This window comes from Pleurodeles waltl, chromosome 6 (assembly GCF_031143425.1).
Source record: "Pleurodeles waltl isolate 20211129_DDA chromosome 6, aPleWal1.hap1.20221129, whole genome shotgun sequence".
NCBI lineage: Eukaryota > Metazoa > Chordata > Amphibia > Caudata > Salamandridae > Pleurodeles > Pleurodeles waltl.
In genome coordinates this window covers 1,538,669,847-1,538,685,927 of record NC_090445.1, presented here as the reverse complement: position 1 = coordinate 1,538,685,927, position 16,081 = coordinate 1,538,669,847, and the positions used below count along the sequence as shown (strand labels likewise).

General features: G+C 45.0%; 1 protein-coding gene across 16 annotated transcripts in view; it reads left to right on the top strand.

The window, feature by feature from the left end:
• The window catches only part of RERE (arginine-glutamic acid dipeptide repeats), a 798,532-nt gene that overhangs the window by 334,337 nt on the left and 448,114 nt on the right, over nucleotides 1–16,081 (top strand). For all 16 annotated transcript variants that reach the window (XM_069241143.1, XM_069241141.1, XM_069241137.1 and 13 more), the window contains 2 exons: nucleotides 4,116–4,221; nucleotides 4,699–4,795. In XM_069241143.1, coding sequence (XP_069097244.1) covers nucleotides 4,116–4,221; nucleotides 4,699–4,795 — 203 coding nt within the window. The remainder of the gene's footprint in view (nucleotides 1–4,115; nucleotides 4,222–4,698; nucleotides 4,796–16,081) is intronic.

The following is a 16,081-nucleotide window of genomic DNA, read 5'->3' as shown; positions in this document are numbered from 1 at the left end:
TTCTTACAGAAGAAAGCGGTGGAAACGTGCCTTCAACGACAACAAAGTACTCGTGTTTACATAAAGTACTTTCTGGTGAAAAAGAAAGACAAGAATGAGTTCAAACCCATACTCGACCTCCAGGTGGCCAACAAATGGATTCAACAGGTAAAGTTCCGGATGCTGGCATTACATCAAATCTACCCCCAACTACATCAGGGATATTGGCTCTGCTTCATCGACTTTCAAGATGCATACTTTCATTTTCCAAACTCCAGAAAGCTTTTTCAATGTTCGTCGTGGGACCATTACCAGTATACAGTACTTCTATTTGGCCAAAGTAAGCACCTAGAAATTCTCGAAGTGCATGGCAGTTGTAGCAACCCATCTCAGAAAGCACTGAATTTTTGTCTACCCATTACTAGACGGATTGATACAAGTGTCAGCTTGTCAAGAAGCCCAGCATCCTTTCAACTGGACCTGTGATCTCCTTCAATGACCGGTGCTTCATGTAAACCAGAACAAGTCCATTCCCACTCTGGTTCAGACTTTGCATTACTTGGGAGCCTCCATCGACACCATGCAGGTAAGTGTGTCCTTCAGGAGAGACTTCTATCGATCCGTCAGAAGTGTCACTCTCTTGTGAAGATATTTCATCCAACAGTGATGGCAGTGTCCTCTTTCCTTGGTTTGATGGCCTCCTGCATTTTCCTTACTCCAAACGCTTGACTCCACATGCAGCCTCTCCAAGAATGCTGGGAGGACCAGTGGGACGAACTAACGGGCAACTGGGAGGACAAGACCAAGCTGTCCTTTCACGCCAAGCAGTCCTTGAAATGATGGTGCTCTCCTGCCAATCTCCTGCAATGGATGCTGTTCCACCAACAGGTCCCTCTCACACTATAGTGATGAATGCATCACTACAGGGATGGGGAGCTCATATGGATCACCTCCAGATTGAAGGCATGTGGTCTCAGAGAGATGACCTATCACATCAATCTCCTCAAGCTGTCCCACTTCAGAACCAGAATGATCCTCCTAGCTCTGGAGTGGCCACGTAAATGCTGGTTTACAGACCTACTTCCCCTTCGGAGCATCCACGTCTCAAGCTGCCATGTAGACCAGACCTGCTAACGAAATTCGGAGGCCAGATGGTACACCCGACCCTCTCCTCTCCTCCTTGAATTTGGTGGCATAGCTCCTGAAGTAGTCCAGTATAGATATTTGAACATGCCACAAGACTGCATGGAGATCCTCAAGGAGGCTAAGCAGCCATCCACCTGGTCAGCATATGCCTTAAAGTGGTAAAGTGGAAGAGATTTTGCATCTGGTGTTCCTCCAAGAACGTGGAACCTACAACTTGCCAAGAAGATGTCATTCCTCCATGCGTATTACATCTGGCAAAATCTGGCTTGCAATTCTCTTCAATAAAAGTTAATTTGGCGGCTCTTACTGCCCACAGCAAATTTCCTTCACAAACCTCTTCTTTCAAACTCCCTGTAATCAGGGATTTTTTTTTTCTTTTAGAAGGATTTCCCTCCAGTTAGGCGTCCTTCACCCCTTTGGGAGCTCAATGTGGTTCTTTTGCAACTTATGCAAGACCTGTTCTAGCCCATTCATAAGGCATCCCTGCAGCATCTCTCTCGGAAAACTGCTTTCCTTGTAGCATTAACATCAGCTCGCAGGGTTAGTGAGATCCAAGCATTAAGTTCTCATGAACCATACACAGTATTCCACTCTTAACAAAGTGGCCATGAGGACTCCATTAACATTCCTACCTAAGTTTATTTTATGATTTCCATGTTAACCAAACTATTTCACTACCCACATTCTTTCAGAGTCCCTCTACTCCAGCCGAGAGAACACTTCATTTTCTAGGTGTAAAGAGGGCTTTAATGTTTTATTTTGTTACAACACAAGACATCTGTAGTTCAGACCAATTATATATTAATTATGGCCTGGTCTTTGCGGGGTTAGCCTCATCCAAACAGTCCATTTCAAGATGGATTGTGTCTTGCATCCTGTTATGCTATTATGCTATTAGAAAACTAACAAGACACTCTCGGCCAGACCTAAAGCACACTCCACTAAGAGTAAAGCAGCTATTGCTGCTTTAATGAGGAATATCCCCATTGTGGATATTTGCAAAGCAGCCACATGGATGTCTGTTCACACTTTCACCAAGTATTTCTGCGTGGGCTCTGATGCTAGGGCGAATGCTCAAGTAGTTCAGGCCTACCTCAGAAATCTATGACTAGATGTTCCCTTCTTCTGTCTTTTTCACCGCTCTTAGTGGAGATGGCTTGCTATTATATTTAGTGCTTCTGACTAGTTTACCTGTAACTCCAGTCCTCTCGTATGGGAATCTCCATTGAAGTCATAAGCAACCCTCCTCCCCGGTGGACTGGACAGAGGGAGCAATGGGACCTATCTATCAATCACATATGGCCCCAGAAAGAACTGAAGCAACGGTCATCTACTGAGCATGAGGAGATACTGATGGCCCCTGGGTCTCTAAAAGCACAGCCCTAATTTTGACAGCCTATGGGACTACACTGTCCTGCTCTCTGTCATTTCTATACTCTGTTAAAAAAGCATTTGTCAAAGAGATAAATGCAGTTTTATAAATCATCATGAATTTATATGGTCCCTTTTTTAACTACACATTGAAGAAGGTGACCACTGTAGCCTATTCCTATACACTGCATAATATTTTTCTTGCTTACGTGACTCTGCAGGCCTTCCTGAAGAAAGGCGAACATCTGTACTCAAGATATATTGTGAAAAAGTGCGGCAGGGTCCCCAAACGCGGGCGGGACTATTCAGTGCTTATGACTTCAATGGAGATTCCCCTACGAGAGAATTGGAGTTACAGGTAAGAAACTATTCCTTCTGTGTCTTTAGAGTAGCATTCATTTTACCGTAGCAATGAAAACCGTGTATACTCAAGTAGTGCAATTAAGGTCCATGATTATACTATATACATGGCATTTTCCAAAATCCATTTCCTGGTGTAGTTTTCACAAAATCCATACAGTTATGGAAATGCAAGCTGCCTGTTACATAAACTGGAGAGGATCAGAGGCAGCTGGCACATGTTTTGTCAAATTGACTTTTCCAAGGCTGGTATCACGATGTATGTAAAAAGGAGATAAAACTGTGCTAAACTCGTTCTGTAATAAACCTAAAATGTTAAGTTCTATAGATGGACAAGGTCGTTACACTTTCACCGGACAGGGAGAACGCTTGACAAAGGGCTTATCACTGCTCTCCTGTTGAAAATACATTGGATGTACGGTGGTTATTTACATACCGCAGGCGCGTTGGGCTCAAAGATTTACGATACCTACAAATGCGACTATCTATCGGACCTTGTTGGAAGACTCTACACCTCCTTTCAGTACGCTACTGTCAGTCAATAGCATGCACCATTTTAAATGGATTTTTGAACACGCCATCTACACTGTGTATTCATGGACTTTATTTGCACTACTTTAGCATGCGCTGTTTTGAGTGCTTTGGTAAAATTATTTCTATTGTTCTGTTCCTAGGATTTTTTCTAGGACTTATTATTACAACCTTGGCTTGTAGGGTGTATTAACCATGTGAGCACCAGTATTACGTGCATCTGGTCAACTATAGAGACCCCTTCATGTTGGTAACATAACGGATGTGCGGCACTTAAGACATAGCCACCAAAACTCTTTCTATGTGTCTTTACAGTGGTTTCAATTCTGGACATTTATTTCAAAGTTTTTGGTTTTCTACTTTAGTTGCACTAGTGTAGTCTGTTTCTTAGACTCGGTAGGCATTTTATTTGTGTTCCTATTGGGAGACAAACACTGGCAAGAGCTCCTGAATGTTGTCTGATTTATTACTTTGACTGTTTGAAACAGTCTTCACGTAATCACTCACACCACTCTATACCAGGTGAGCTTCCACAACTTTGTAATGCGCTATGTGCACCCAGAGCTATGCATTTCGGTTTTTCACTTGAATAAATCCATTGTGCTCTCTGTTTTCAGATCCTGTATACACTATGGTGTGATTCTTGTGAGACCTTTGCTTGTTGTTCATCTTTAAATTCTTTGAGTGTTGGAACACAGTTTTCACTTGATTTCTTTCTTGTCTTTCAGAGCAAACGGGACCATCTTTTAATGAATGTGAAATGGTACTACCGTCAGTCAGAAGTCCCCGACTCTGTGTACCAGCATCTGGTTCAAGACCGACATAATGAGAATGGTAGGTTTCCTGTTAAAAAGCTGTCATACTCTTAAATGTCACATTGCATGCTGAAGTTATTTGCTGCCATGTACGCAAGTGCTGTGTACAATGTAACAGTTTTATGGATGCATAGGCAAGCAATTGTAACATTTGTCCGTGTGCTTTGAAACTTGATAGTTTTTTCGCATCCATATTAATTTAAAATGGCCACTGGTTTAAATAAAGATAACTGCGCTTATGTAAATGTAGCATATGAAGACTAACTACTCGGAATGTGCTACTCTGCTTACAGCAGCATGGAGTTGTAGAATATTTCTTCCTCTTACTTGATAAATTGTATTCACTTCGCATTCAAACAAGTGATGTGTACATTCTTCAAAAACCGGGTAGCCAGCAGTGCACATGTGCAGTAATAGGATTTGCCCATTATTTACACAGACAATTTAAGCATGTGCAGAATTCAGCAGCCCTAATTATTGCTCTCCTGTTTCTCAGATTCTGGCCGTGAGCTTGTGATAACAGACCCTGTCATCAGGAACCGAGAGCTCTTCATCTCGGATTATGTCGACACCTATCATGCTGCCGCCCTCAGGTGAGTCTAGTGTCCATGCACGTGATATAATTGGTGTCACGGAGGGAGTGCTGTGGCAATTTACAGTAATGAACATTCTACTATATGCTTGTGAACCTTTTCGTGGCAAAGGCCTTTTTTTTTTACATTTGATTTATTTGAGATACAGATGTATTTTCATAGTTTTTATTTTAAATATGCGTAAAGACATCATCAGAATCCATCCTTTTTTCTCAGTTCTGCCTTCCAGACTTGCCATTTTACAATTAACTTTCTCAAGGAAGAATAGCCCCATTTAATGATGTTGCTCTTATCTGTGCTAACCTTTTCTCAATAGTCCAAGCTGATTTCTGCCGCAAAGGACTACTACACATGAACATATTTACTGCCTGATGCTTACTGTGACTGGATCTTTCTTGCTTCTGCCAAAATTAATTTGTGTACTATCTTCGTTCTGATTTAACGATTGCTGCGTCAGAGACTGGCAATTGCACAGAATCAGCATGACTGAGGGCCCAGAAACCTCTGCCCTAATGACAAAAGGAAGCTTCTTCATTTCTTCCTTTGCCTCAGTGAGTGGTGCCTCATATTGTCCATATTCATCACATTGGCTGATACTGCCACATCATAAACCACTTAGGTATATATGCATTAATTTATGTTGGCTGAATTGAGCCCACTGATTTATTTTCATGTTGCCTTTAATATATCCCTAATGCCTTTCACAGATTTTTCATTATTAATCTTTAAAATCAATCTTGCAATGCTTCAAACATGTTATATTAAAGTATGCCTCAGAGAAATGCTACTTAAAGTTGCATAATAGTTTATTAAAACATATTTTCAAATTGCAGCTTTTTGTGCACAATGTATTTTGAAAGAAAACAGTCACCATTCTTACTTTCATGCTTCCGCATGTATTTAAGTATAATTATGGAGCAATCTCCGAGAATTATAAATAGTCCTGGACTCTGAAATTTTGGAAACTTGTATACATGTTTTTCACCTACATCAGTATAACTGAAAGCTTCTTGTAGACCATACCAAAAAGAGTATGCTTAGAGTCCACCTATTATTTATTATTGACTTCATTGTCACTCTCATTCGATTGCTTCTTATTGATAGCTTGATTTCCTTTTCTGTGTTTGTCCCTTCTGGAAGCATAGCAGCTTTGCAGTTATTTTGATTGACTGACTTACATCCTCTCACTGTTCTCATTTAGTGAATGTCTTTAAGTTTTTCGTTCGCTCTGCTTGGAGTACATGCTTTCTTGCTCTCTTGTTTGTTGCTTCCCCCACTCAATACCCCACCCACTATTGCTGCACCTTCACCCGCTCCTCTGTTCGTCCACCAGCCCCTGAGGTCAACACATAAACAGAACGACTAAGTTGCTGTTAGCGGCAGCTTCATTGTATGTTTTCTCCCCCTTTTTTAATAAAAAAAAAAAAAACACATTTCGTTTTGCCACTGCGTGTTTTGTTTATAGTGAAACCATCGTCTGTAGTGTAAGTTGAACTTAATAGATTCCCTTAGAGCTTTCACCCAAACAGTAAAGACTTTACATTAATTATTCATATATACAGTTTTGAAGAGCTTACACTCTTGAATACAAAATCTTGCCTTAATAGCAGACAATCCTCTTTCCCACAACCGTGCTGGTATACTGTAAATTGGCAGCCAGAGGGTTTGTGCTGCATGAGAGTGGACCTTCTTGTGCATTGGACAAAATAAATATGGGAACCTGTTATCTTCAATCCCCAAACAATACATCCTGGGCGTCAGTCTGTAGGAACATGATGGCTGAACGTTTGAATAGTGAAAGTTAGGCAAATTAAATTAAGCAGAATCCTACACACAAGAAATGTGTGTGGATTCTCTTAGCAGATATTGGGACATCTTTGTTCCTGCTGGTTAATGTAGTTGTGAAAGATTCACTTCTTGTCAGTAAGAAGAAGACTCAGTTTTGCAGCATGAATCCTTTTCTGAATTCACATGCTGTGCATCATTCTGCCATCTAGTGGTTGGGTCCAGAATTGTTTTGCAGCATGAATCCTTTTCTGAATGCACATGCTGTGTATCATTCTGCCATCTAGTGGTTGTACCTCAAGGCAGTACCTCAAGGCAGCCAGACATTTAAAAAAAGGACGATCTAGGGTCTTCTATTAACAAAAGAGCCCCATGGATCCCACACCAGGGATACCAAAGAGGACCGACCGTCGAAACCACTGTTGGTGAAGGACACCACAAAACCAGCAGGGAAGAAGGTGCCAAAGACATGTGGGAAAGAGACCCCAAGGGTATCGGGAGGACACATGCCAAAAAGAAAACCTTCGACTGAACGAGACTCCGATAGGGCCTTGGAGGTGGAGAAGAAAAACATCATCTATAGGCTGAAATGCAGAGAGCTTGTTCGGACAAGATGTGGACGAGTTCTTAAAGCAGATCAAAAAGGACAATGAAACAGCCTAGGCAATGGGGGGCATTACAGTTCAGAAGAGGAAGCAACATCAGAAGGCTCACGGGAAGGGCAACCTTTACCTCTGAACAACAACAGACAACCCAGGGTAATACATCACAGGGTAACCAATTGATCGGATACCAACAGTGGCAACACCCATCTAGACCGTCCTTTCGGGGTAGAGGAAGTGCAAGGGGGTAAACCCCAGAGGAGGGGTAACAACCAAATTGCACATAAGCCCCCACACCACAGCAGTAGGGAGGGGGGGGGGGGAATAGCGTGGTACCCACAACAGTGGGGAAAAATTACCACAGACACTTGGATACTAGACGTGATACGCCACAGCTACTGTATAGAACTAACAAAGACACCACCAATAAATCCACCAAGGAAGAAGGTGTGGTATCACTCAGCAGAGCTGACTCTACTATAAAAGGAAGTAAAACAACTCATGCTGAAACAGGCAATAGAAAAAGTTCCATGAACGAGTTAAAGAGAATTACTCACCCTACTTCATGGTGCCAAAGCAGGACCCTTTACTAAGACTGATCCTAGATCTCAGGTTCACAAACAAATTCATCTGCACACAGCATTTCAGGATGACAACGCTTCAAGAGGTCATACCACTCCTGCAAAAAGGAGATTACATTGCAATCATAGACCTTCAGGATGCCGATCTATACATCAAGCAGACCAAAAATATCTCAGATTCGCATTAGGAGTGCACTATCAATTGAAGGTCTTACCATTTAGAATAAAATCGGCACCAAGGGTTTTCACAGAATGCCTAGCTGTAGTCGCATCATTTCTGAGAAGGAAAAAAGTCCTTGTGTACCCCTACTTGAACGACTGGCTCATAAGAGCGCATACAAAGGAGAAATGTCAAGAGGACACCAAAACAGTCATCTCAACCCTGCAAAAGCTGGGTTTCAACATAAACCACCGAAAATAGTTGCCATTACCTCAACAGGAAAAGATTTTCCTAGGGGCCAGACTCAATACCAGGAAGGCACAGGCCTACCCGGCACAAAAGAGAATGCAGGCAATCAGAGAGCAATGTCACTTTTACCAGAAGGGGCAGTATGTGGCAGTGAGGACAGTCATTAAGCCTATGGGCATGATGGCATCCTGCATTCCCCATATACACCACATGCAAGGCTACATATGAGACCATTCCAAGAATGGCTAACCAATAACTGGTCATAAACCACAGGGAGTTGGGAGGATCTAGTGGTTGTAACAGACACAATACAAAAAGATTTACAGTGGTGGGCATCCAAGCAAGTAAACAAAGGAAGGCCCTTCAACACAACAACTTCCTCAGTGACCATCACCACGGATGCATCCCACAAGGGGTGGGGAGCACACACAGACACAGATACAAGGTCATTCGAACAGAGATGACACACACATCAATTTTCTGGACCTGAAGACGGTTTCCCTTTCCCTGAAGGCATTCCAATCACAAATAGCAGGAAATCAGTAGTAATAAGGACAGACTACACAACAACAATGTTCTATCTGAACAAGCGAGGGAGTACAAAATCGTTCACCCTAAGCAGATTGGCCAAAAAAATATGGAAAAGGGATCCACCTACAAACGATACACCTACTGGCAAAGGACAGTGTAGAAGCAGACAAACTAGGCAGGCAAAACAGCAACACACACAAATGGGAGATAAAGCAAAGGAGCCTTGACAGAATTTTCAAAATCTGGGGCACACCAACAATCGACTTTTTATTTCCTCTCTCATTTTAAGATGTTTACACCAGTGGCCAGCACTTTTTAGATTCCACAAAGCGTGCAACCCATCAATTTCAGTTTTTTTCTGTAGACAAACTGAGAGACATGGTTGAATGCGTTTGCTTATTTGTGACGGTTCATTCCGTTAAAGCGAAAATTGGACTCAACATTTATTTTATGTCTGAAGTCCACTATTGAAAGCATTTCCTACTTTCTAAGAAACATGGTTAAGATTCATTTTAGAATCGTTCTAAGCATTTTGCTGTTGTCCTCAGTTGTTAGAAAGATGTAAATTATTTTGTAATCTGTGATGAATTCAATGCAGAGGTCTCCAAAGCGAGCCTCCTTTTGACATTGATCCACAGTAAGTAGAAGATTTGTATCTTGTGTTCACTTCCTGTGCTCTCCCCTCCCCCCAAACAGTCATTTATGCATTGCAGCTTCCTGCTATTATTGAGACAAGTTTTGACAGTTGTTTTAATATTCATGGATTTACCCAGTTTTATTTATCAGATTATTAGTGCATTTATGTAGCACTCTGTCTGAAGCAATTATTCTGTAGCTGCTGGTTAACGGGGTTATTACCCAACTTCATGATACTACTCCTGTCTAGTTTAGAAGAATGTGAGCAAGAGCACTGATTTGAACTGGTAACCTTTGGATCGGATCGGACAAAGACAGTTTGGCAAATTATGGTGGCCAGTTGGTTACTGTTTTCAACAAAAAGTTTTCTTTGCATTGGGGAGACGCTAGATATGAAAAGGGCAGAAACATCAAGGCCTTGCAGCATTCCAACATTTTCCAAGTTCATAGCTTGCAGACTAAACCATCCTTTAAATAGTAGCCTTTCATGCACATACTAAAATCCAGATTCAAGGTATTTTTTGGACTCAAAAAGACCCAATATTTAAAAGTAGAAATACCACGACATGCAGGATATCAGTGAATTCAGTTGTGAGCAATTTCAGTGTAGATCATGTTGTTGCTGTCCACCCATAGAGCAGCCCATAATTATACTACTTTATCTGTTGGATGGGTAACTTAATCCACCGATAACTGGAGTTCTTGTTTACTAAAGGTTGAAAAGTTAAATATCTTCGAGCCAAAAATCTAAATGAGGATTGAGTGCTTAAATTAATTTTCCTCCTACTTCGATTGTATTAAGTAAATAAATGCAAGCTCATGATCTCATTTGAAAAAAAAAAAAAAAAAAAGATAGACAGGTCTCTGATTCCTTACGTTAGAATCATACCCATACTACTTACGGAAATTCTTTGCGAGCTTGACCCCTTGCGCTCCAGTAAGTGGTGTGTAGGAAGCTGGCCTGGTGTGTGGTGGGTACCTAAGGTACTTGCACCTTATACCAGCCCAGGTATCCCCCATTAGTGTAGTGGGGGCAGTGCCTAGAAGCCAGGCTCTCTAGAGGTAGCTGTGGATGAGAAGGCAAGGCTTATCTAGGTGACATGCAAAGCTCATGCAATACCACTGTAGTCACTCAGCACTTACACATATGAAAAAGAACATTCAGGGTTATAAAAACAAAGGTACTTTATTTTAGCAACACAATTACCAAAAAAGTACTAGAGAGGCAACCATGCAATAGGAGATAAGTAACACACTCGATATGTACAAAGTGAAGCTGCCGGGGAACAGCAAGGTCCAGGAGGACTCAACCCATGGGAGAAGTCCTAGGGGGGGGACCCTCAGCATGGCTAAGAGTCTACAGAAGAAGAGGCAACCCCAACAGGAGACCCACTAGTTGAGGAACCAGGAGTCACAGAGGAGCCCACGCAACACAACACAACTGGAAAAGGGTCCCATGCCGCAGGAGAAGCATGCAGAGGGCTGTGCGTTGCAGGAAGGAGTGCTGGGGCTTCACGGAGCCTGAAGATCCCATGGAGGAGATGCCAACAAGCCTTGGTAGCTGCAAGAGATGTGGTGCCCGGGGGTACTGTTCTGCGTGGGAAGGCAAATGCTTACCTCCACCAAAGTTGGACGGCTGGCAGAGAGGACAACGAGGGCTACTCCGGACCACCACCTGTGATGCTGGATCCACGCAGCTCAGGATGAGAGTAGTTCCATGTAGCCGGTCGTTGGTGCCTGCAGATGCAGGGGAGTGACTTTCACTCAAAGGGAAATTCCTTCTTCCTTCTCATGCAGACTGAAGTCTTGCTGCCCTCAGAGGATGCCCAGGCGGGGAAATGTTGCAGAAGCTGGAAGGAGCTGTGCAAACATTGTTGCAAGCAGTTTCTTCGTCATGAATGGAGATTGTAGGTTCTTGAAGGGTCCAGTTGCCGTTCCAGTGGCTAGAAGTCGAAGTATAGGTTGCAGAGGAATCCTGCTGGAATCCTGCAAACCGAATCTGAGGAACCACTCAAGAGAGAGACCCTAAGTAGCGCTGAAAGGAGGGTTGGTCACCTAGCTAGGTGGCCACCTATTGGGGGGGGGGGGGGGAGCATGGGGGGTTCTGACATCAGCTGCCTGACCGGCTCCCAGAGGTCCCTGCCAACCTTGGATTGAAGGTGGCAGAAACCAGGGACCCTCTGGAGGAACTCTGGGCACCACCCCTGGGGTGGTGATGGACAGGGGAGTGGTCACTCCCCTTTCCATTGTTCAGTTTTGTGCCAGAGCAGGGACTGGAGTTCCCAGAACTGGTTTAGACTGGTTTAGGCAGAGAGGGCACCAAATGTGCCCTTCAAACCATACCAGTGGATTGGGGAGGCTACCCCTCCCAAGCCTTGTAACACCTATTTCCAAAGGTAGAGAGTGTTACCCCCTCTCCCAAAGAAAATACTTTGTTTTGCCTTCCTTGGCTTGAGCTGTTCAAGCAGCAGGAGGGCAGAAACCTGTCTGAAGGGTGGCAGCAGTTTGGTCTGCCCAGAAAACCCCAGAAGGCTGGTAGGAGCAATGCTGGGGGTCCTCCAAGGAATCATACTTCCAATACTGGCAAAAGTATTGGGGTATGATTCAGACATGTTTGATACCAAACATGCCTAGGTTTGAAGTTACTATTATGTAGCGGGACATAGGTAGTGACCTATGTCCAGTACACACACACAGTGGTGTCCCCGCTCTCACGAAGTCCAGGTAATTGGAACTGTTGTTTGTGGGGGCACCTCTTATAGTGCAGGGGTGCCCTCACACACACAGGTACTTGCACTATGCACCTCTGGGCTAGGAGGGCCTACCATTGGGTTGACTTACAGTGACCTGCGTCATTAACCTGTAGTGAAAAGGGTGCATGTTAGGGATTTACATGGGGGTCACTAGTACGCCAAATGTGGGGTGTATGTGGTTTAAGTAACCAAGTTTAAAGGGAGAGAGCATAGTCACTGGGGTCCTGGTTAGCAGGACCCCAGTTAACAAAGTCAAACACACTGACTAACAGGCAAATTTGAGGGTAACCATGCAAAAAAGAGGCTATTTTCCTACATGGTGCATTCGGCTCCGTGTGGCGTCATCCATGCTGGAAGTGGCGTGTGCAGTGCCTGCATAGGCACCACCCCAGTATGCTGACATTTCTTTTCTTTCCATGCCAGTCAGCACAGATCCGGAGAAAAAGCTACCCTCAGTCTTTAACAAGTAACCCTTTTTTTTTTCTTTTCTTTTTTTTTTAATGACTTTATGTTGAGATTTTTTCAAGAGTATCCCCGGATGCACAGGATGCTGGAAAAGGTGGTTTTAAGCCGTGTGGCACATGTTATCGACAGATGTTGGTGACAGACCCACATTTGCTGTGTCTCTGGTGCTTGGAGCGTGACCACATCGCCATACCAGCATTGACTGCCACGCCATGCACCCCAAGGCATAGAGGGAGCGATCCCACAAGCTCCCTTATGTGCAACGTTGTGGCGCTCAGGTTCCCAGTCTAAAGGAAAGTCCAGAGATCGTTTGCCGAGCCACTCCAAGCGTTTGTCGCAGTTGAGGTCATAAGAGATCTTTGACTTTGCCACACCCTGTGAAGTCCTCTGGCGAGGGAGCGTCTGAATTAGAGGCCTAGCTCTGTGGTGGGGCCTGGGCTGTTTACACAACTACCGGAGTTTCTGGAAGCCAGAGCGAACCCTGCCCATGTTTGTAAATTTTATGAGGCCATGCACCCCATATTTGGGCGGCCAGTCCCTGCCGGAGTACCTCTGGCCCGAAGGTTTAGGAGGGCCCCCTCCAGATCTTCTGCCGGTGGGTTAACCCCTGGTGCCAGTCAGGCCCATTGGTTCTATTAATGGATCCAGAGTAATGGCTGTCGAGCCACCTTCCCTGTTGACGACTCCAGTGCTGATGCCCCTGGCACCACTGACTCCCCATGGCTGCACCATTTGCTTTGTCATCCTGACTCTGACATGGCTCCTACGCCAATGAAGAGCAGACTCCTCATGACTGAGCTAGTGCTTTATTCATCACTGGTCTAGATTGGGAAATCAATGGGAGGGATCTGCAGACCCTTGAGGATATCATTTAGAATATCCAGAGGGCAACTGGTGTAAGGATCTGGTGGATGTCAGTGGACTTGGACACCTCCCCAGACACTGGCCTGGTCTCTCCCCCCTGCTGCAGCTAAAAAGATGGGTGCCTCTTTAACAATAGTGGTGCAGAGGGCGGCCGAGGTACTGGACATTACGCTACCCTCAGAGGCAGTCAAGAAGAACGTCTTTACAGAGGTACTTCAGCCGGGAGTTGCCTCCAACAAAACCATTACATCCATTTATTGAAGCACTTACTGATGACCTACTCAGGACCTGGTCCGCACCCTGCACAGGGGCTCATCTGCATAAAACAATTGCCCGCCACCCACGTTTTCTCACCCAGCATCCTAGTCCAGAAAACTTAGTGGCCCAGGGTTCCACCTCCCAAGTTAACCCTGGCACAATCCCTTCCACTTCACCGGAATGGTAATGCAAAAGGCTGGATACATTCGGAAAGATGTTCACTTCCACCAGCCTGGCACTGCCACTGGTGAACACCACATGTCTCTTGGGCTGATACTCCCATACCATCTGGAACTCTGTTGCGCAAGAGTTGTCCAATGTCTTGGAGAAAGAAAGAGCCATACTCTCTCAAGCTATTGCTGATGGGAGAGACACAGCCAGGTGAGGCTGGATACGACCAACACGCTGGGCAGAGTGATTTCATCATCGGTGGCACTTAGGTGCCACTTCTGGCTGAGAACCACTGTTTTCTTGCGGGATGATCTGACCTCGCTTATTGATATGCCCTTTGATGGTTCTCAGTTGTTTGGAGAGAAGGCGAATTCAGCGCTCAATCGCTTTAAGGACAGCAGAGCTACAGCCAGGTCCTTGGGCCTTTCCATGGCCCCTCACCAACATCAGTCCGCCTTCTGCTCCTTTCATGACCATGGATGGTGCTTCCAACCATGTCTTTACATGCCCAACCACCACAGCCAGCAAACAGCACAATGTTTTTGTGGCAGAGGACGCGGTTCCTATAGACCACATAGCACAGGCAGCCATGGGTCAAACCTGTCTACCACCCTTCAGCAGCTACAGCTTCCAAACCCCTTTATTATGCCCTCCAACCACCAGTGGCATTCAGTGGGTGTCAGGATATGACATCATCTCCACCACTAAGGGTCAATAACACCCGATCATTGGGTTTTACATCTAGTTGAAAGGACCTAGACCCTCTCCTTTGTGACCCTCCCACCCATGAAATTCCACCCTTTCTGAAAAAGGATAAATGCAAAATGCTTGCACACATCCTGTGTCCTGGACCCAGGGGACTCTGTGGTGTCACTGGAAGTACAGGCGGCTTAATTCCACATCCCCTTCATGTCGAAAGACATTAACTGCTTTTCACAGTTGGCCTAGAACACTTTGTTTCCTGTGCTCCCCTTCCCTCACAGCCCCTTGGATGTTCACAAAATGGATGGCGTTAGATGCAGCCAATCTGCCAGAGGTCAGGGAATCTCGTCTTTCTCAAACTCAACAATTGGGTGATGAAGGCAGCCTCGGCTCAGGCTCCTCCCCACAGGCAGGCGCATCCCACATTCAGATTACGGTGAACATTCTGCACTTGCTGGGGCTTACGAGCAACATGCCAAAGTCACACCTGACTCCCTCTCAGATGCTCCCTTTCATTTGAGCTGTTCTGGACACAGTGCAGTTTCAAGCCTATCCGCCTGAGGTGCAAGTCCAGGATATTCAGGCTATAACACAAATGTTTTGGCCTCTATCCTAGAGTTCGGGAAGATTCACTCTGAGCTTGTTTGTCCTCATGGCCTCCTACACCCTTCTTGTGACACATGCCCGTTGGCATATGAAGGCTCTGCATTGTTAATGGAAGTTCCAGTGAGCAAACCATTAGGGGAGTCTCTCCGACATGGCCCAGATCCTAGTGGGAACTTCAAAAGACTGTCAGTAGTACCTTAACGAAACATGATTTGGTCAGTGGCAGACGCCTTTCCCAGAACTGACTGTGGTGACAGATGCATCAGTCCTGGGGTGGCCATCTTCAAGAGGTGGCCACCCCAGGCAGAATCTGGACTGCACATCAACCTGTTGGCACTCTGACTGAATCGACTAGTATGGAAGGACCTTTCTTACTTCAATAGAAGAAGGCTGGTTGAAGTGTTCATGGACAATGCCACCATCATGTGGTATTGCAACAAACAGAGCAGGGTGTGATCGTGGACCCTTTGTCAAGAGGCAGTGCACGCTCTGGACATGGCTGGTAAGTCAGGGTGTACCCCTGGTGGTTCAATACCTTTCGGGCCCTTTGAATGCCAGGGCAGACAAACTCAGCCGTTGATACCTAGCAGGTTGTGAATGCTGTCTCTGTCTGAAAGTGGCACAAGGTCTTTTTCAAGAATGAAGAGAGCCTTGGTGGGATCAGTTCGCCTCCGTCAAACACTGTGTCAGCAGTTTTGAGCGCTGGAATTTCCAAAGTGACTCTCACTCTGACACTTCAAGTATTGAGTGGAGCTCAGGCTTTCTGTATGCCTTTGTGCCAATACCACTCCAGAGTTCTTCAAAAGATCAGGACCAACAGGGCCCAGTCATTTTTGTGGCCCTAGATTGTGGTGACAGTGACAACTTTAAACCTTTTGGCCGAAGTCTGCAATGTTATTTTGGCAGCAAGCCGTCCCTCCACC